General features: G+C 41.8%; 1 protein-coding gene across 5 annotated transcripts; it reads right to left on the bottom strand.

Annotated features, from left to right (window-relative positions):
* Window positions 1-1,046: 1,046 nt before the first annotated feature.
* Window positions 1,047-21,412, bottom strand: LOC122997991 (coiled-coil domain-containing protein 9B). Of its 5 annotated transcripts, none has more exons than XM_044374434.1 (14): window positions 21,131-21,412; window positions 17,032-17,139; window positions 16,763-16,882; window positions 16,463-16,618; window positions 15,404-15,553; window positions 12,952-13,014; window positions 10,751-10,929; window positions 7,738-7,787; window positions 7,576-7,626; window positions 6,413-6,509; window positions 5,424-5,457; window positions 4,703-5,315; window positions 4,534-4,616; window positions 1,047-4,149 (listed from the first exon to the last, which is right to left on the bottom strand). In XM_044374434.1, exons 1-14 carry the CDS (start codon window positions 21,140-21,142, stop codon window positions 4,123-4,125), a joined length of 1,743 nt encoding a protein of 580 aa, XP_044230369.1. In that variant the 5' UTR covers window positions 21,143-21,412; the 3' UTR covers window positions 1,047-4,122. The 5 variants fall into 5 exon arrangements, with proteins under 5 accessions (XP_044230369.1, XP_044230371.1, XP_044230372.1 ...); XM_044374436.1 differs by having other exon boundaries at window positions 16,778-16,882; window positions 21,131-21,408; XM_044374437.1 differs by lacking the exon at window positions 21,131-21,412 and adding an exon at window positions 20,544-21,072.
* Window positions 21,413-21,898: the final 486 nt, after the last annotated feature.

Genomic DNA, 21,898 nt, shown 5'->3' with positions numbered 1-21,898 from the left:
GACAGAATTTAGGCATCACAGACCCAAGCAGGATTTGAAATTTTAACCCAAACTAATGGTTTCCCACAGCAGGCAGGTGTCATAGCTTAAAGGCCATTTCATGAACCAAGCCATACTGCAATCAAAAGTTAACATTAACCCTAACATGGATTTATTAGCAGTATTTTGGAGCATGGATGTGAGAGAGAGCTCCAGTCCAAACATTTCAAATCCAACACATAAACAAAAAGCCTATTGTTGTACATAAAAACATACTACTGGTATTTGATCTGTGATGACAGGCCAAAGCGTCACCTTGCTTGCACCAAATCCTGAACTCTTTTTTGGATTTTTTCCTCAGAGAGGCAAGCTTCTAAAGCTTCTCTCTGCTGCAGAGTGCAGCTGACATAATCCTACACTGCACTTCAATCCTCTAACACATCCTACAGGACTTATTTCCATAATATCAACACCCCCACTGTGGTGTACTATTGCGTCAGACCCTTCAAACTATTAGCTTAGCTTACCACCGAAGTCAACCAGGGGTGTTGGGGACTGAAATGCTGGGTTTTATCATCTCATTTGCAGGAATCAAGAACTTTCAGGCTTGCGTAAAAAGATATTAACTTTGTCAGTTCATTTTAAAAGAGAGCTGCAGTGCACACTGTACAGCAAGTCTGTGGCCTCAGTGACAGAAGGCTGCTATGGAGATAGCCTTGGGAGGAGATAATTAAAATAGTAGCACCTATGGGAGGTCCCACCTGTAGGGCTGAGAGGGAGCTGTTTCCAATTCAACAGCTCAGCAGAGAGCTCATCTGAAATTAATCAAATCCAACACGAAGGCAGAGTCACTCAACCGAGGTCAAACTTCATGGGCTGTTGATGCTGCAATGTGCTCTACATTTCTGTCACATCTGTCCCTTTTCTCTCTGAGACTCACTACACTGACCTTGTGTTTTTTCATGTGGAGCCATAAAAACTCATATGCATCTGTGGTGTTATTGCAGGTGCATGGGTAGGGTAAGAGAGAAGATGACAGTGCAACAACAAAACAATGCCAGTCATGATTAGAGTCTGAAATACAGAAAAACTTTATTGATGTTCTGTATGCCTCCTTCCAAATGGTTCTACAGTAAGTTTGGCTATGTTGCACACAGATTCAAATTAGCATGAGCACTCTGAACGGTAAAAAGCTGGGATCACACTCATACATAGGCACACACAATTATTCCTTCCTTATGAGTGTATGTGAGGACAGCAACATGGAGGACAGCAGTGGACACCCAGATAGAGCAAGACAACCACCCCTTAAATTTGACATTTAAGCGAGGTGATAATGTCTAATAACTAAATTAAACTAAACAGGTGCTGCTAAAGGACAAACTGCTCTATGGTTGTAGGTCATTCTAAATTTCTAAATGTCATTTCACTAAATTGAATCCCACAAGGAATTTTAAATATTTCAGAGGTAAAACTGTTCGACCTGCTTTTCAAACAGATGTCTCCTTTACCATTAATTCAAATTCCATATATAATATAGAATATAGAATATAGAATAAGGCCCCTACTCAAAAACACATTTTCTTCCTTGATTTCCCCAGTGTGCTTCTACTAGATTCCTGATGAATTGTGTTTTATGTAACCACAGTTGAAGCTGACAAGACCCTGCTGGTCAGAGCACATCCAGTACATTCTCTATTAATGGTTACATAACTGTTTACTATACTGTAGCGTTAACAAAAGCCAAAAACATCAACATTTGAGGACAGAGTTCTTGTAAGGCTTCTTATTATAGTTGTCACTTGATACCAAAAACAAAATAATAGAATGGCAATAAATAAAAAAAAAAATCCATATATGTCACAGAGGAAAAAAATCAGCTGCTACAATGCACACAAATATTATTTTAAAACAGTTTTAGATTTGCAAAATCTTCCTAGTTAACATTCTGTTGTCCAAACGGAGAGGCAAATAAATAAAATCAATACTGATGCTGCACTGTTAGTTCAGTACATGCAGTGTAACACTATGTTACGATACAAACTATGAAATAAAGGTACAACTTCAATATTTGAAGAGGCCAATATGCAAGGCACAACAACTGATGGGATTCTCAAGGATACTTTCTAAAAATATGAGTTGTCTTTTACAATTATTAAACTGAACAAATGACAAAACTGAATTGCAGCTGAATCCCAGTGTTTTGACTGTCAACTAAATGCTGAACCCTCTTGGACCTGGATGATGTATTTCAACATCTCAAGTCAGTCGGTCCCAAAGGTGCTAAAAGCCTCAATGGTGAAAAAGGTTGAAGACTGTTCGACCCTTCTGTACCAGCAGTGTTAACACTGGCTATTTTAATACAGCAATAACAAACTATAAAAAAATAAAAGTTTCCAAAAATCCAAAATTGTTTTTTCTGCCTGTCCATTGCTTAAGTTTGTAATGTTACAACTTCATATTAAGTGCCTAAAAACATTTGATGAGTGGCCTGAAGAGTCTGAGGAAGACGAGATAACTGGGATTCAGCTGTAAAGCTGTGCTGACTTTAGGGAACACAATAGCAATGCCTTAAAGGGCAAATTTGAGTTTTTAATTAAATTGTGTTAGTGATCACTTATCAAAATTTCTTTTATTTCTTTTTCTTTTGTAACATCTTAAAGTTTTCATGCCAGTAATGTGTCTTTTACTATAAACCAACCGTTACCTGGGACTTATTTCATCAAATTTGCAACATGTAAGCTGCGATTTTCAATATTGACTAATTTTGACAAGTTTCACTAAACACAACAAACGTCATACTTCCAAGGAATACATGAGCACGCCAGAGAGGATTTGCAAATCTATATGCAGTTTCCGAGCGACAGTAATTTGTGAAATGCCACATTTTGCTATTTGCATGTAAGTAGTGCTTGCAAAATCTCTTCTATCCCCCAGTTATTTAGATTTCCTCAAAATCAAAAACATATACAGTACCAGTCAAAACTCTGAACATACTTTCTCATTCTCTTGAATGAGAAAGTATGTTCAAAGTTTATAGGTCAGTGGTTACATTTCCAAAATGTAACAATGTCTTGATCAGTGGCCAAAAACAATACGTCTCAAATGTGCCCTTTAATAGTTTACTTGTATTGATTATAAAAGGCCACCCAGACAGCATATGGAAGTGGGCCACACCAGGCAATGATGCAGCACTGCTGGCCTTCTTCTGGCCCAGACAATTTGGATATGAGCCTGAAATGGCCCACGTGTAAAATAGCAAATGTGGCCCAAATATCCCAAATCAACTATGGGCCTTTTTTGGTAAAGATGTGGTGCTCTCGGTCTCGGGTATGTGTATTCTGGATGTGGGCTAGTTCTGGTTTATGTGGTTTTTCATGGTTGACATACGGCATTGTTATGACTTGCTTGTGGCCCAGATCTGGGAAACTGGAGCCGAAGAACCATCATTCCACACAGTATGAGTGCTGGACGAAAGTGCCGAAATCGTTAAGTGTGGGCCAGCTCTGGGGTACAGCAATTATGCTATCTGGGCATGGACTGATGCTGGAAGCAGTTAATAAATAATATCTAATCACACAGTTTTGAGTGTACAAATACAGACTCTGCTGTAGGTCTGTAACTACTGTATCATCATATAATACAGACTTTATTCCATTATTGAAAATACCTCGAAGGCAGAATCAGGCACTAATAATTGGACTGTGGCAGAAGTTTATTGTCAAGGTCTCAGATAAACTAAACTAGCTAAGTCAAACTGATTAGCTAGCCTCCTGATATGTACCTTGAAAATTTCATACAAATGTAAACATTCAATGATATTGCACTCAAGCAGCATACTAAGATACTGAATAATGTGTCAGTACGCATGCTTTTATACTCATAAAGTGCTTGGATGTAAAAAAATATTTGAACAGGGAAAATGTTCTGAAACACTCCTCACCATTCTTATGTCAAATTGTAGGTAAAACCTCACCAGGTGGGACATGCCACAGCAAAATGAAACCATGGTTTTGTGTGTAAGCCATAAACACGGTATCTCAAATGAGCTACCTGAAGCAAAACGATGCGTCCGAATACAAAGAGGCGAGGCGAGGCTTTGTGTCGCTGTGTTTTGGTTTCAGTATTTACATCCTGAAAATGTCAAACAATCTTCCCGTGCTCTCTCGCCTGCAAAAAAAAAAGAAACATAGACAAAAATGAATAGTTAAAACTGTGATTTCTTTTCAATAATTTGCATAGGCAATTTATGTATCTCAGCCTCACTGCTTCTCTACAGTATATGAATGATATAAGTAGGCGGTCATATATTATCAGGCGGTTCCAGTGGTGGATGAGATGAAGAAGCTTTTTCTCATGAGACTATTTCTCCTGCACTCCAACAGGTCTCAGAGGTGGTGCCTATACTTAAACTGAAATTGGATATTACACTGCAGATATACTGCCCATCTCTCTCTTCATCCATTTAACTCATCATCCATTTGCACTTTCCTCCATCAGTCCATTTACACATCTATTGATTCCCCCATCCCTCTTCCTGTCTCTTGCACTGACCTTGTCACTGCTGGTGGAGTGTGTTGGGTGTGTTTCTCCTGACTCCAGACTCAGGACAGACAGACCGGAGTCTATTAGTTCTTCTGTGGAAGAAAAACAACATTAGCTCAGTTACATACCATCCGGATATACTGTCAGGAAAGTCAGCGACACTGAAGCCAAAGCATACCTGTGTTTGTGTTGCTAATGTTGCACTTGGCAACTTCTACAGGCTGGACAGAGCTCTCCTGTAGAGAGGCACAGGCTTTTTCAGTAGGGGGGGAGCTGGGAGCTGTGGGGGGGGTGCTGTCTTTTTTAGTACATTCAGTTTCAGTAGCCTGCTGCTGGGCAACGGGAGCAAAAGGACCATCTCCCTGATCCTGAGGACTACCGCAATCCTGCTTGGCACTTTCAAGAGGCTGCTGGGACCCCTGCACCTCGCTTTTGATTTCGCTAGGTGAGGAAGCTTTAAAGGAGCTTGGACTTGATTCTGAGCTGGCAGACTCCTGAGAGCTTGTGATTTGACTTGTATGAGCCCCCTGGATGAGTTCCTCTGAGAAGCGTACTTTCTTCTCCGAACCCCGAGGGGATGGGGTTTTTGTCTTCCCCTGAGTGGGGGTGTCCTCTCTCAAGCTAGCAGTTGACACAGAACCTGTGGATCCACTCACTTCCTCAGATGTATTCAAAGAATCTGGGCTGGGCGACAGCTTAGTTTTTGAGTCCTGATCTTTCTGATCTTCTACCTCTGCATCCGTGAGGGCGTCGAGTTCCTCCAGGAATTCCTCCAATGTTGTGTCAGAAGACTAGGGGATGAGATTTAGAACAAATAATCAGGTATTTTTACTTTTTTAGTGAAATTTATCAACCAACGCACACTTCATATTAACAACAACTCTGATTAAACCTCTCACCCGAAGGTTATCTCCTTCTTCATTTGCCTGCCACCTGAAAAATGAAGGAACTTAATTTAAGAAAAATCTAACATTGTAGAAAGTATGGGTTGCAAACATGTTATTCTTTTGCCCTTTACAATGTGCAACTTACAGTGAATTACACTGAAAGCATTAATATTTTGGGAAATACTTGCTGAGAGTTAGATGATACAATACCACTGTCATGTCTGCACAGTAAATATGAAGCTACAGTTAGCTTAGCTCAGAATAAAGACTGGAGGCAGGGAAACAGCTAGTCTGGTTCTGTCTAAAGGTAAGAAAATCTGCCCACCAACATCTCTAAAACTCACTAATGAACGCATTATATCTCATTTGTTTCATCCGTACAAAAACCAAGGAAGGAGGTCACTGCATCCAGCCAAGAAACAAATAACACCCCGCAAAAACACAGATTAAACAAACAAGACATAACAAGTTAACTAGTAAGCTCAAGAGGCGCTGATAGGTGGATTATGTTACCTTTGGACAGACATAGAGACAGAAAATCATCTGGCATGTTACACTATCTCACTGAAAGTCTATAATGTCTCACTTCCAGGTTTGTGGTCTTGTGGCTTTTTTGGATTATAAGCAACAATTATGTAACGACACACCCTGAAAGCCTCCTCGCCCCCCAACACTGGAGCTTCTTTCACAACAAAGCTAGAGGGAAAAATGGAGGCAGTGAGACATGAATGAGGCCTTCTGGGCTATTTAGTCAGCTGCCACAACTTCTAAATCAAGTCTCATGACATCTAGGGGAATTTGTACATTAGGGCACAGTGCAAGAAAACAACATGCATTCCCACATCCGTTTTTATGTATTTCATTAGTCATAGTGTGTTTTTTCATAACACTTAATTAAGGCTCTAGTGAGTCACATTCAGCATCTCGTTAGTTGAATCAACTTTAAACATCAAGCTGTTGTGTGTGCGACCAAACTAGTTAAATGTTTAGCTATTACTGACCTCCTGGCCCTCCCAGTCAGACGATCTTTGCCTTTTGCTTTACTGCTCATCACTAATACATTTTTAGCTCCCTTGTCTTTTCCTCGCTTCTCATGACCTAGAACAGAAAAATACAGAAAGTTAGGTCACAATGAAATGACATTTTACATAAAAAGCCATTACTTTTTCTTCCAAAACAACAGTGTATCTTTAAAGGGGTACTCCAGCGATTTAGTATTTCACATCCAGATTTTTAGTCTATGTCAAGATCAGAAAACACTGGATCCTACAAATTCTATAATGCAAATAATGATATGATAGAGTCATGATATCTGTCAAAATCAAAAGTTTTAGATTAGAAATATCTGTTGTAACTCAGGCTTTCTGTTATAAACTTGTAGTTTCCATGACCGGGCTGAGATGACCCTAATGACATCATCAGGGTTATTTCTTCAGACTTGACAGAGGTCTTTCAGAGCCACAGAGGACTTAATGCAGCTGTTTTCACAGGCTGAGTAGTATTCCCCCATGAATAATAAGCTGATCTTGATGTGTAAAGTCAGAGTACCCCCTTTAAGTCAAGTCAATTTTCTCTTGTGTAGCCCAATATCACAAATCATAAATTTGCCCCAGGGGGCTTTACAAACTGTACAGCAATACAACATCCTCTAGCCTTAGACCCTTGATTCTGATAAGGAAAAACTCTACAAAAAAGCCTTTAACAGGGGAAAAAATGGAAGGAACCTCAGGATCCCTTTTCAAATACAAGCACATATGCAATAGATGTTGTGTGAACAGAATAGACCAACATAGCAGATTACAGAAATACAGCACAGAAAAACTCAACCTTTCACAAGTTTCCAAATGTACAATTCTAAATTGCTGGAGTGCTCCTCCTCCTTAATCCTTTTCTCTAGATGTACCATTAAGATTAATGATCCCCTCCCCCCCCCCCCCCCCCCCCCCCACCCCCCACCCCAAATTACATTTCACACAATATCTTGTTTGAACATAAATGCATAAAATTGTGGTGCCAAGATTTTCCAGAAATCCAGTTTTGAAAAAAAAAAAAAAAATTTAACTTTTATTTCTAAAAAAGGTTTCTTTGCTTTTATAAATAGTGTGTAGTGACGTCAAGGCACTGAACAGATTAAAATATCTGTGTGCATAACCTTAAGAGATACCTCGTGAGTCAGCACTTGACCTGGGTTGGCCTCTTCTGGCATTTCGTCCGCCTGGAAATAAAAAAAAAAATTTAAAAAAAAGAATAAATAAGAGTAAAGAACAAGATACCAATAAAACCCATTATAACTGGTATCATAATGTTTTATTGTATATAGTCTCACCTCTGCTGTGAGGTCCCCACTCTCTGTCCGGGAGGGATTTATCTGAAAACCTAAAAGCAGAAGCTCAGTTTAGACAGGAACGTAAACCAACACTGGCAGTGTTTTCCAAAAACAACAGTGCCAGTGGAGATCATTTATTTCAACTTTTTGTTACCTAACAGCACATCTACATCCCATGAACAGGCCATTCTGTAACTTGAGTATCATCATTGTGCTTTTATTATTGACCAGAATTTGAGTGAGAAGTTATGCTCCATGTTTCACACCCCTACATTTCACATCCACTGAAACGGTCTCAATTGTTGAATCAAAAACACATTTCCTATTCTATTCTTGCTAGAGGGCCTTGTTTAAGCCTCACCAAATAAGGCAAGGCATTCCATCCCTTATCCCTGGCTAAAAATAGCCGTTCCTCCCTTGTCTCTTTACATTTTGATGCTTCCTTAAACAGCACATTAAATTACTCTGCAACTTGGTCACTCTGAGTACTACAGCTGGCCTTGTTTGAAATCTAGCAAACACAAAAAAATGAATGGGCTATATTTTTTCCTCCAGGCACTTTGGGGTGCTATTGTATGATTTGACAAAGCAGTGTGATATCAGGCTTTCAGATCATGTATTGTGTTCAGCTTGATGCTAAATTTAAAGTGAGCCAATTCATTTTAAAAGTAGAGGAAGCTGTGATCAAGATTTGAGTCTAACACACCCTCACATACTGCTCATACAATGATACAATTTGTCTGACGAGTAATTATTTGGTGATGCAGTCATTTTACAACATCCTGTGATCTGATGAGATTTAGTCTTGGGATCATGTGGTGAGACATGTTGTCCAGATACCTCATCTAATGGATTCTTCCACTGACTAACCAAACTGGAAAGGCATAAGCTGTTCTTCAAGGGAATTTTGTCATCTTATCGGCATCTGCACCACAAGAGAATGGATCCATTCACACTGAAACTGGACAATCTGGACGCAGTGGCAGAGAGGAGGATGAAGGACAAGATTAATGCCATCCTTGACGACCCTTCTCATCTGCTCTATGGTGAACCACAGAGCAAGACAAAGCGTTTCAGGCACTCATTTGTACCCACTGACATCAGACTGTACAAGAACTGTGACAACAGGATAAAACATCTGTGAAGGCCCACCACCACCATCCATGTATATGTATGTATGTGTATGTATGTATGTATATATATATATATATGTGTGTGTGTGTGTGTGTGTGTGTGTGTGTGTGTGTGTGTGTGTATGTATGTGGATGTGTATATGTGGTATGTCTGTGTGTATGTATGGTGCCAGTCAGAGGTTTGGACACACTTTCTTAGTCAAGTGATTGGGAGGGGAGGTGTGTCCGGACTTTTGACTGGTACTGTATATACAGTATATACTGTATGTAGGTAACACTTCTGCATATTTAATTTATTTTGTATGCATTAAATCACCTATATAACATATACATATATTTTTACAGCTACATCTACCAGAAACATTTTTTTTTTTCTGCACAAATTTTGCACAACATTTCTATTTTTACAACCCACAAGTCAGGTCATGTAGCCTAAGTATTGTAACGTGTATAATGTTTATGTGTATAGATTGAATTCCATTTACTTGACTTTTTATATTGTTGTGTTTAATACTCCTAGTTCTTATCTGTTACCTTGTTTCCTGCACTGCTGTAATATATGAATTTCCCCTCTGGGGATCAATTAAGTCTTATCTTATCTGGTCTTATCTAGAAGAGAAAGTAAGAACAAATTAAGGACTAGCAGGTGATTAGTTAATTTGCTGGTAATCTAGCAGAACACCATACAATAAAGTTACTATGTTTACTAAATATGTGATTATACCATATTCATAGTTCAATGTTTTATTCACTTTCTTGTAGAGAGTTGTGAATAGATTGATGTTACTCTCATGTCTGATTAGCTTAGCTTAACCTAAAGACTGGAAGTGGGAAATTATGTTGCCTGGCTCTTGAAAAGTGCAACTGCCAATATCAGCACCACTATATATCACTAGCTAAGACGTTATATAGGCCTATCTTTAATTCATAAAAACGTAAGTGTAAAATCAACAGTTTATGTTTTGACGTATAGGTCCTAGAGCAATTTCCTGACTGGGTACAGTGACTTCCTGTGTTTTGTCATCACCATTGGAGACCTTGGAAAGTCACTGGTCCAGCCAAGAAATAGTTCCAGCACATAACTCACGCTTAAAACACAAATCTCCATTTGTACATTTCTGTATGTGCACAGATAAAACAAACAAGATATATAACGTGTTAATTAGTGAGCTTTAGAGGTGTTGGTAGGCAGATTTTTTAAACCTCTGAACACAGCCAGACTAGCTAGCTGGCTCCAGCTTCATATTAAGCATACAGATTGTAAGTGGTATTAATCTTCACATTTAGCTCTCGACAAGAAAGCAAATCATTTCCCAAAATATAAATGTATTACTTTAAGAAAACAACCTGAGTGGAGAATATTGTCTAACAAGACAACATTATTAAATTAAATAAAGTGAGACTAGGGGGAAACATAATGAGGATATGCATCTTATTTTAAAAGAAACTGTATTACTAAGGGGATTGAAGACTAATGGTTAGGGAAGTAGATTTGAGGCTGGAAAGTCACTACGTCATGAACTAGTGGGGATAAGATGGTTGGGAAAACTGGATAAATAACACCCTGCTCTCCTTTACCAACGACAACCAAGTGGCCCTCAACAAGCATTTCATCCCCCTCTGCTCAGTGGCCGATGGAAGGATAAGTGTGACGCTTTGCAAAGCAGTGCTAGAGAAGAATGAACATGTTTGGTCAACACTCACACACAAACTTTTTAAACTAAAGATAAGAGAGTTCTCCAATGTGAAATAGTACATAGACGGAGCCAATAAATATAAATATATATAAATAAATAAATAAGTGGAACAACAGCTGTGAGAAATCTAAGACAGCAGCAGACAAAGGTCCTTGGGAAGGGTTGAGTGATGAGAAGTCTTACATGTTATCAGTTTTGTCCATGTCCCACGCCCGCCTCCACTGGCCCTTGGCGTTCTTGTGACGTGCCACTCTCTCCCTGTCGATCTGCTCACGCTCTTTTTTCCACCGCAGGTACTCCTCCTGCTCCTCTCTCGACGTGGGGATGTTGAGGTCTGTGCTGGCCTGTGGGCTCTCAGGCTCCTTTGCAGATGAAAATTCAGAGTGTTTTAGTAAATAAAAACAAGAAGCTTCCTTGATGCATGTTTACATCAGGGTGGTCTCCACTCATCAGTAATGGAGCACTGGCTTTGGAACATGGCTAAACTAAACACCCGCGCCACTTAGAGTGTCACATTATAATACATTTGAAGCATCATTCTTCACACTAATCAGAGCAGTGGAGGGAACCGGCTCAACATTAAACATGGGTGGTCATAAACAAGAACAGATCCTCATCTCTAAATGATTAAATAGCAACAGGTAAATATACAGATTAGTAGGGTTCAAAAAAAAAGGGGACAAACAAGGATTTCTCTGGTATTTTCATGCACTCTGCATTATTGTAAATACCAATGGCTGCCTCACTGTAAAAATTAATGGTTGCCTCTGGGTGTCAGCTCATTCCAGTCAGCTCCCATTTGATTACAAAAACCTTCTTGTTTGTCTACCATGATGACAGCGAGGCAACACAATCAAATTCTTTGAGATAATATTACCGGAAAAGTGCAGTGTACAGTAAATGCAATTATGTCCCCTTCCTCCGCTCCCCTCTTAACCTGTTTATTGATTACTGTGATGAGAGCATAAAGGGTTTGCTTGCTAATACTAAAGGGAGATCTGATGCAGGCTCTTTAACACATCAAAGGGGACAGAGGCTGTGTTCTCTTGTTACAAAGCCCTGGAGCGAACCAGGGCCACAAACAGCACCGTGATCCGAGGGAAATCACGTAAAAGCAATCGCTGCGAGAAAGTGCTTCTCAGTGCCTGTGTTTTTTTTATAAAGCGGGAGGGAGGGAGTATTGCTGTCTAGAGAAAAATTAAAATGGTGGGATTCTGAGTAAAGGGGGGCGGGGAATCTACGTGCTGCCTGGCATATAATTTCTCACAGCAACAGTAAAAACAGTGAGAGCCAGCAGAGTACCAGTACGACACTATGATGGGTGATGTTTTCCCCTCAGGTGTGTACCAATCAGAGCCAAGTAAACATGTTGCCTTGCTAGGTACAATTATTGGAGAACATAACATCTGTGTTCAGCCCTCTGTTTTCCACCTCCTCTCCCCTCCCTCTCCTCTGGCCCCCGGAGGACATTGGGAGCCACAAGGGAAGGCGCTTCTTGCATGTTCCAACAGGCCATCGCCTGCTGCCACCCCAGCCGCCCTGCTAATTAGCACTTTTCAATTTCTCGCCTCCATGTGGCCTCGCAGGGAGGATTGTCAATGGCCAAAGCAGGTAGGGTGGATGTTACACAGTGCTGACAGAGAGCAGGTCTTGGTGTCAAACTGTGCTTGCAAATTTAGATTAAAAGGTAAATAGTGAAAAAAAAAATGTCATGTCTTTGTTCTGGACTGCTGAGCTGCTACTTCTCATCCTCCAGCAGCTGCACTGGATCAGGCCTGAAATGCCTGAGGAGGTTTACAGTATATTTGTTAACCAAAACAGTTAACAATCCGAGGGCTGTCTGATCTCCACCTCTTATGCAACACCTAAAAAAAAGCTGTCCTTGGACACTCACTGGGCCCGTGCGGCAAAGCAGGCAAGGTACAGAGAGGCAGAGAGTCATGAGCAGCATCACTTGTGAAGTGATGTATTCGGCGGGCCTTTGAAGATCGTCCTCCCTGCCTCCCCAGTCAGCCTGTTTATCACACGCTTTATCTGTGAGACAGCTCTGAGCTACTCCAGCAACGTTAACACGCAAGCCAGCAGGAGGCAGATGGGGACAAGCACTAGGAAAGGGGGGTGTGCATGTCAATGTGTCGTGCCTGTCTGCATGTGAGTGTTTGTGATGAGGGTACAGCGCATATTTGCATTTCTCCGTGTTTTTGTGTGCTCTCACTTAGTGCCGCTGTCACATGGAAATCTTGTATTTGAAATTTCTGCAAATCATGTGGTCCTTTGGCTTACGAGTTTTCCTAAAACTTCAAGAAGAGATAGCAAGAACGTGCATGTTAATATGTTATGTGTATTAATGTAGATGTGTGCCTGTCAACTAAGGCACTAAGTACCTGGCAATGCTCTGAAAGCCTGTGATGCTCCTCAGTGTGCTTCTGTCCTTGTTTAACCTCATCCTGTCAGAGAAGAGAGATAAGAGAAAAAAGGGGAAAGTGAACACATCAACAATAAGGGTGACACAGCAACTTGTTGCCAGCCAATTAAATATGGCTGTAAAGAGTCACATTATTGCTGCCATAAATAGTACAAGCAAATCAGGGGAGTACACAGACTTGTCCACTGAGAAAGATTTAGAGGCCTACACTGCCACCAAGTGGACTAATGGTGATATAGCGTGACTTAGCAATAGAGGCTCAATTTTAAATGTGCACTGCAATGGGGTCAACAGAGCAGAGTGCAGTTTGCAGGTGGGTAAACGTCATTGGCTTGAAAATGGAGCTCATCTTATAGCAGTAGGAGAATTGTGTGAATTTTGGCCCTGATGTATTTCTGACTGCAGGTTGTGCTCCGGTGAACTCAGTGGATGAGTCATGTTGCCATTAACAGCAACACTTGCACGAACAGCCGGGGGGGAAATACAATAAGCCCTGGACAGAGTGTGCACCCACTGACAATGACACCCACATACACTCACACTCTCCTACCCACACCCAAATGCAGTCTGACACATACAGTACACAAACACAAAAGACCCTTGACAACATTGCTGCTTTTCTTCTTTCTCCTCTCTCTTCTGTCTCACACTTCTTCTTCCTCCTCTCCCTCTCTCTGACCCTCTCCTGGCACCTAGCCAGGCCTGTCTCTTTGGCAGCATAATGAGCCTTTTCAGAGTGAGAGGGCAGCCGAATGTTAATTAGATCGAATCGGCCTTTTCAGGATGGTGGGAATGGCAAAACAATCGTGCCAGAGGAGAGCAGACCACTTAAGGTTTCAGGGAGGAGAGGCTGGAAACAGACGGTGGGCTGCCAGGAGCCTCCCCCTCTTTCTTCCCCGGTTTTTTTTTTCCTCACTCCCTCCTTCCCCATTTCCTTTCTCCTGTCTCTGTCTCTCTCATGAGTGTGAACTGACAGTCTAGTCATGAAGTACTTCTGTTTCCAGGCATTACAATCTGCCTGGGATGCTGCCAGATAACCACACCCCTCTCACAGAGTCATTATTTATTTCCACGCACACACACGCATCAGAAACATATTTTAGAGGCAAGGCGAAGCTACAACATTGCACAATAAATCATCAGTAAGTTTTTCTAACACTTGCCAGATAAATATGTGACATTTTCTTCCAACGTAACACCCCTTCTCAGTGTTTTCCATGCTGCTTTTGTTAAAAGATACCAGTTATGTAAACAGCGACCACATGGAAACCAGGTCTCTGCGATTCACAGTTGACTGGTGCACTGGAGCCCTGGCTACTGTTCAAGTGCTGATTCAGTCCACATGATAAATAAAGGGGACAGACCAAGCGGGCCAGAAATAAAGGCAGGAGAACAGCATGTTCAGCCCATATATTTAGTGCACATTAACTCAGACAAGCCAGTGAGCAGCGCCCGGAGTATCAGCCAATCATTTGCGCACATATAAATACACAAACTGAGCCTCGACTGCTGTTCCCCCTGGTTTTGTGTCCAGAGACCCCTTGTGCGACCAGACTGTGTCTGTGTTTACAGTGGTGAGGATCAGCTGTCTCTGCTGTGCATCAGCATATTGATTGGGCAGCTTGTGAGTGTGTCTCTTTGTGTGTGTGAGTGTGTGTATGTGTGTGTCAGGCTTCAGACTGAGGCAGAGCAGCTGTTTCAGAGTCTCTACATACTTGGTGGAGGGGGGGCTAAGGTCAGTGACAGTGTGGCATTTCACAGCACACTGCATGTGCATATGTGTCTCTGCCTATCTGCGTTAAACATGAGATCTCACACCAACAACATACAGTAAAGCTATTCATGTTAAATGTGATATCTGCACTGTCATTATATTATCAATAACGAGGCCTTTTGTTCTACAGTTTTACAACACCTATTTATCTTTCATGGCCCTAGAGGGACTCTGTGAACTTTACAGCCTGTTCCACATGACCAAAGGCATCTACACCCAGAGGTGGAATGATTTTTCTTTAGCTAAAAATACAACAAAAGCTCCTCAGCGGGAGGAGAAAAGATAAATAACTGTCAAACCTGGGTGGGATTACACAAAGATTCTCAGTTTGTTCAATTTCGACTCTACAGAGTATCTACTCCGCCAACAGCTCTATTAGCAGCCCCCCCCCCCTCCCCTCCTCTCCTCTAATCCCACACCAGGCAGTCACAGCCCTGGTCCACCTCCTGTCCACCAGCCTTTGTGCTCCATCACTGGAGGGGTGTGGCCGGTCGACATGTCTGACATCTATGTAAAACAGCTCGGTGCAGCACGAGAGGGGGAACAAAGGGGGATGTGAGAGTGGAAGCAGACAGGACGGAGCTTTTAAATGCTTCAGCGTATGATCACCGGAGTGTTCGATGTGTCTTATCCAAACCTGAGCTGCTGTGTCTTTCTTGGTCGTGTGAGATTGCTTCTTCCCCCTTCCAGCTGACTCCACACGCCTCGCTTGTCCCTCGTCAGTAGGGCTCTTGACATCTGCAGGGCCTGGCCTCTTCTCAGGCCTCTCACTCACCACCCTCTTACCCTGGAAAGACAGTTATGTATATTGGAGTACCATAACTGCAGCAAGGTGCATTGCAATGCGTGCTGGTGCTTATCATGTCCGAATGGTGCACAAGAATTATTGACTTGAAGGTACAAATTCGTAATATGAAATTATAATTGTAATTTACCCCTGATACCTCTATACTGACCATTTATGGATAGTAGGCTTTCTGACTCCAGCTATTGGATGGATTGCCATGAGATGTGGTACATATATCCAGAGTGCACAGAGGATGTATCCTAATGACTTTTGGTGATCCTCAGACTTTTCATCTGGCATCAAATATCTGCTTTTGCAGGTATTTGGTCATAAACCTATTGCACAAATTGAAATTTTAGCCTGATGATGGTGGTGGACCAACTGACCGACCAACATTGCCATCCATTGCTGCTAGCATGGCTAAAAACCTGTAATCTAAATTCATTAAATATTAAATAGCCTTTTTGTAAAAATGAGGTGGAGTAATCTGAACTGCAGAAGCTCCACCTGAAATCTGAAAATTTTCTAACAGTGGCAAGAATGTCTAACTATAGATCTGATATATTTACAGGTCTTATTAATTGTTTGTATTATAAAACACTGCAATATTTTCAATTCACTGGCCTCAAATTTTGTCTGTTGTCTGACCTACTCCAGCCCTGAAAGAAGGCAGACTGTTGTTGTAATGTCAGCTAATGGAATAAAGTCTAAGCTGAATATCCATCACTCTGAAGTGTTCCTAATTTCTTTGCTTTCAGTTAGTTTTTCTTATTGATTTGAAAGAGGAATTGATTTGTGTCTGTTTTTCTTTCATTAAAATGAAACTACAGGTTTTGGTTTCACCTATAGTTTTCCTCCCTGTTATTTGATTCAGAAACAGGTATTGCATAATCCTTGCCATGCATTTACCTTTTTTCCAGCCATGGTGACCATTAGCTGCTTCTTGTGGCCTTTGCCAGCACCCGGAGGAGGACCTTCTCCCCCCTGGTCAGGCCCAGCCTCCTGCTGTCCTTTCCCAGCTGGTGAACCACCGCTGAATGGCTTAGTCACCACCACTCGACTATCCTGCTCCAAAGAAAAGAGCATGTTATAAAATATTTATAGAGCTTATAGCATCATTTTCTGAGAAATGACAGTATTGACAGTACTGTGGGGTGTGTTAGTCTGATGATAATCATTAAAATACAGTTCTTATGTGTGTCACCTCACATTGTCGACACTCACACTGGGTGACTTGCTGATTGTGATACTAAGGTCATCAGCTTTGCCCTTGCGGCTCTGCAGAGCCATTCCATCTTCTTCTGCCCTTTTCTTGTCCTCCTCCACCTCCTAAATGCAACTCAAGGAAAACAGAGAACTAATCAGGAAGTGTGTAAGAGTTCCAAGCTTTCAAAGGAAAGAGACATTCCCCAGACATCATGCATTGCTATATCTGATAATAACCAGAGCCCTCTCTGCCTGCAGGCACTTGCTCTTACCTTGTACCTCTTCATGAGTGCTTCATTCTTCCTGCGGAGAGCCTCGATCTTCTTGTCCAGCTCCAAGTCCCTCTCATGATCCCTTTTGGGCATCATGTCACTGGAGGTCTGTGAGGACACACATAAGATCATTAATCAAGTGGATCACTACAATAATAATTAAATTTAAATCAAATTGTGTACTATTTTTCTTCAATTCTTCATTTCATTTTCAGCTTAGGTCTGGATATCCTTAGTTGAGCACCTCTCTGGACCCGCTGCAGTTTGCCTATCGCCCTCAAGTTGGAGTCAATGATGCCATCATCTACCTGCTTCATCGAGAACAGGCAGCACTGTGAGAATCATGCTCTTTGATTTCTCCAGTGCCTTTAACACAACTACAGCCTGTACTGCTGAGAGAGAAGCTCCAGAGCATGCAGGTAGAAACATCGATAACCTCCTGGATTACTGACTACCTGACAGACAGACCACAGTTTGTGTGGCTGCGCTGATGTGTCTGAACAGGTGGTTAGTAGCACAGGGGCACCACAGGGGACTGTCCTCTCACTTTTCCTCTTCACTCTGTACCCTTCTGACTTTCAGTACAACTCTGACTCCTTTCATCTGTGGACATTTTCAGATGACTCTGCAGGTGTGGGGTTGCATCAGTGGTGGGCAGGAGGCAGAGTACAGAGAGGTGGTGGACCGCTTTGTGGCATGGTGTGGGAATAACCACCTGCTAGTGAATGCGGCCAAGACCAACACCATTTCCATTCTTGGAAAGGTGGTAGAGGGATACAGATACTGGACTGGAAGTGCAACACAGGAAGAAACAGAGCAGACTCTACTTCTTGAGTAAGCTTAGGTCTTTCAGTGTGTGCAACAAGATGTTGCAAATCACTTACGAGTCAGCTGTGGCAAGTGCAATATTCTTTGCTGCTATCTGCTGGGGCAGCAGCATCAGAGCCAGGGACACTAACAAACTGATCAAACTGATCAGGAAGGCTGGCTCTGTGCTGGGGACTCCTCTGGTTGTGGAGAGGAGAATGCTGCACAAACATCTTGCATCCCCTCCATGACCTGCTGGTCAAACAGCAGAGCACTTTCAGTCAGAGAGTTCTTTGGGTCCGCTGTCACAAAGGATGCTACAAGAAGTCATTCTTGCCAGTTGCCATCAGTCTGTACAGTGACTCTCCTCTGTGTCAGGAGAGGGGACTCCTTTGACAGTGAAGACAGATTGCTCACCTGAACTTTTGTTTTATTACATTATCCATCACATCTGTTATCTATCTATCCATCTATCTATCTACTGTTTGAAAAGTTTCAAAACTAGTGTGATACCTGAGTTTCAGAACTGAGTTACTTTTTAATAATACTATAATAATACTATAATAATAATAATAATAATTATTATTATTATTATTGTTATTATTATTATTATTATTATTATTATTATTATTATTATTATTATTATTATTATTATTATTATTATTATTATTATTATTATTATTATTAATAGATAATTAATTATCTGATCAAAGAATACATTAACAAGATTACAAATCTTGAGTTTAATCTATAGTTTAATCTATATATACATCTATATGCATATATAAACTCTAGAATAGATAAAAAGGTCTTAAAAGGTCTAAAATGATCCATAAAAGCAATACTAAACTCTAATATGGTTCATTTATAAACAGAGTATAATCTATGACAAAGAGCTGATTGACTAATTGCTGATGGATGGACAATCAGATTGAAAATGCTCTTGTGTCCACACCACTGCGTCTGCTGCGATAACGCACAACCCAGTAGCACACCCTCACACCAACAGATGGACTGTTCATTACACAGCTCAGTTACACAGGGAGAATGCATATGCAGAGCATCCTAAACATCCCGATGTGGTCAGCAGGGCACGCCTCCTCACACGACAAGAGGAACCATACAGAAAAATTCCACGTGCTCTCAAGACTATCTCTCTTTAACCTGCTATGCCAACTGCAAACATGCACAACAGAGCTGCTGAGTTGAGGGAAACTCAATATTCACAACATGCAAGATTAGGATAGTATTTCAGAATGATAGTGAGGGACCATCAACCATTTCCAGCACAGATGTCTTGCAGTAACTTAATGTTCCCCCTCTGATCGTGTCGGTCTAGTCTTTCTTGAGGTGGCAGGATGTGTGTGGTGGTGAAACTGTGGTTTCTTTAAGTGGCTGCGGAGCAAACCAAAGGGCGCATGACTCAGAAGGTGGTGAGTGAGGAACTCCCCTCTGCAGTAAGGGAGTTAGGAGAGCATGCTGCCTTCTTATAAGCACAGATCACTATATCAGGTGCAAAGAACAAAACTGTAGCATGTCAAATTTGCAAATTGCAAACAATCGCTCCCAATAATCTGCCTTCTTTAAATCAGTTGGCACTGCAATAAAACAGCTATATGGGCTGTTTCAAGTCACTCTCTTGCCAAGAGGTAGATAAGAAGATTGATACCACTCTCATAAGTGTGGTATTGATCTTCTTATCTAACTACCCGCAAGAAAGTGAATAAGGATATTCCCTAAAATGTCAAACTATTTCTTTAAATTTATGCACCATGCCATCACGAGGACTGCTCACAAGGCAGCTCCTACTCCATATGAAAAGTAACATATTGTTAAACCACACATGCCCTGGGCAAATGAGATGATACTAAAAGAAAAAAGAAACTTAGCAGTAAGAATAATCTGAGATGTATGACAGAAAGATGGTGGAATAGATAAATAAGTGCCAAAACTCTCATCCTTTCTTAATGTTTTCTTATTGCAAATCAGCACCTTACTAGAAGAGGTGTGGGAGTTTTTCTTTTGTTGTATCCTCAGTCAGATTTCATTCAGCACACAAACAGGAGTGCTCAGTCAATACTCAATGAATGACAGTCACTGTCAAAAAAAAGAGCTCTCAACTCATTTAGCTAAAACAAGTGTTTCCCCACTTTGAATCAGTACTGGCATCATCTGTTGTCACTCACAGCTGAAGAGAAGTGATAATAACGCTGTCAAATAGAAAAGTTGCTGCCGCAGCTTGTTGAAACTGTGAGAAAAAAAAAAAACAATTCAAGAAAGGATCCTGTTTTCTACACTTGGTATAAATTATTCTGAGGGGTCAAACCTTCTGGAAAGAGACGGTCAGAAGACGCGCAAAAGCATTTGTGAGTCAGTCATCCTCCACTGTTGCCCCAGTGACGACAAGAGAGTCATGGCTGCTTTGATATGATATACTAGCACAGAGTGATGACTCACGGCTAGTGAGCGCATAAAGACCATCACAATGGGTTCGCAAGAAATTCTTCCATGCTTTTTCCAGCACCGCCACTGTTACGCATGCAAAGAATGGCTGCCACTGAGATGTTGTTGAACAGTCAACTATCACTTTTTTTTTCCTGTAAGGTGTCAGTCAGGAAAGCGCAAATAACAAACATCCATGAATCCAGCTGTGACTCCAACCTGTTTCAAACCTGCAAAGAGCAAAAAGAAAAGTTGGGACTCACTCAGAAGGGCAGCAGGCTGGAAAGTAGTTACCTCACAGCTTCTAGTTGTCAGGGTATCCAAACACAACAGACCATGAGGACATACCACCAAGAATAGGCGCAAGGAAGAGAGACACGCTGCGGACTCTGAATCTCAGCAGGGCCAATGTCGGAGACTGAAGAACACCGGCCTTCACAAACCAAAGTGGGGAGACTCTGCGTGGGGACGCTACCCCTCTGGGTTTGGCCAGGCAGTTCTGTGATTGTGCAGCAACAAGGCTAACATGCACACAATCACAAAAAACACAGAGACGTTGTGGGTCTGCCAGCGGACGGCACCCATGCCCGGACAGGCAGGCAAGCAGGCAGAAGGGGAGGGGGGCCTGCAGAGAGAGCGGTGCCAAAGCTTCCTCCCTACCCAGCGTTCCTGCCACCTACTGGAGCTACAAACAGGGGAGAGAAAGAGCCAGAGACACAACTGAAATGCTGCATGTAGCCACAGCTAAAACTGCGACAGAGCAGAACCTAATACCAGAGAGAGCCGGAGAGAGTGTGGGATGAGAAGAGAGAGTGGGGGGGGGGGAGGTGGAAGGAGAGACGGCACTCACGGGTCTTTCCATGTCAGCGGTGAGAGCTGGGCTGGGTCCAGGCGCGAGGCAGCCGAGGCGGCAGAGAGGGCTGCCTGGAGTCGACGATCATGCCTTGATTACAATGAGCCAAGTTGGGCAAGCAGCCAAGACGTCTAACAAATGCACAGAGCTCCCCTGTTAGCGGATTTCACAGCACCCACCCACTTGTCCTTCCTCTCCCTCTCCCTCTCCCTCTCCCTCTCTCCCACTCTCTCTCCCCCCCTCTCTCTCTCTCGCTCTTCCTCTACCTCTCTGTCTCTCTCTCCCTCTCGCTCTCCAACTCTCCCACCCTTCTGCACATATATGCTCTCTCACTCCCTCTCTCCCTCTTTAAAGCACTTGCTCTTTCTCCTCCTCACTTATCCTCTGCTCAAAGCATGCTAGTTAAATCTGGTCACCCACCGTCACACACTCAGTGAATTTTAAAGTAAATTAGCAGTTTTGCTCAATTGAGTCTACAATAAAAATCACACAATTGATTTTTCTGTCTGTATGTAAATATACTGTATATTATCATATACTTGGCAGCCACAGTAGATCTTTCTTATTACTTAAACATTTTTTGTCTTTTTCATGTTTAAAATGATGGAATTGCAATATGATAGTTTTATTATGTCATTTATTCTTTCTTTCTTATCTGCAGCCATGTTGTTATAGATATATAAGACTATATAAGGCTTTGGGTCTGTATTTACGTTGATAATTTGCTCTGATTTCCATATTGTAAAGATCTTCAAAAGAGATGTT

This window comes from Thunnus albacares, chromosome 15, assembly GCF_914725855.1.
Source record: "Thunnus albacares chromosome 15, fThuAlb1.1, whole genome shotgun sequence".
Taxonomy (NCBI): Eukaryota; Metazoa; Chordata; class Actinopteri; order Scombriformes; family Scombridae; genus Thunnus; species Thunnus albacares.
This window is presented reverse-complemented; position numbering and strand designations above follow the sequence as displayed.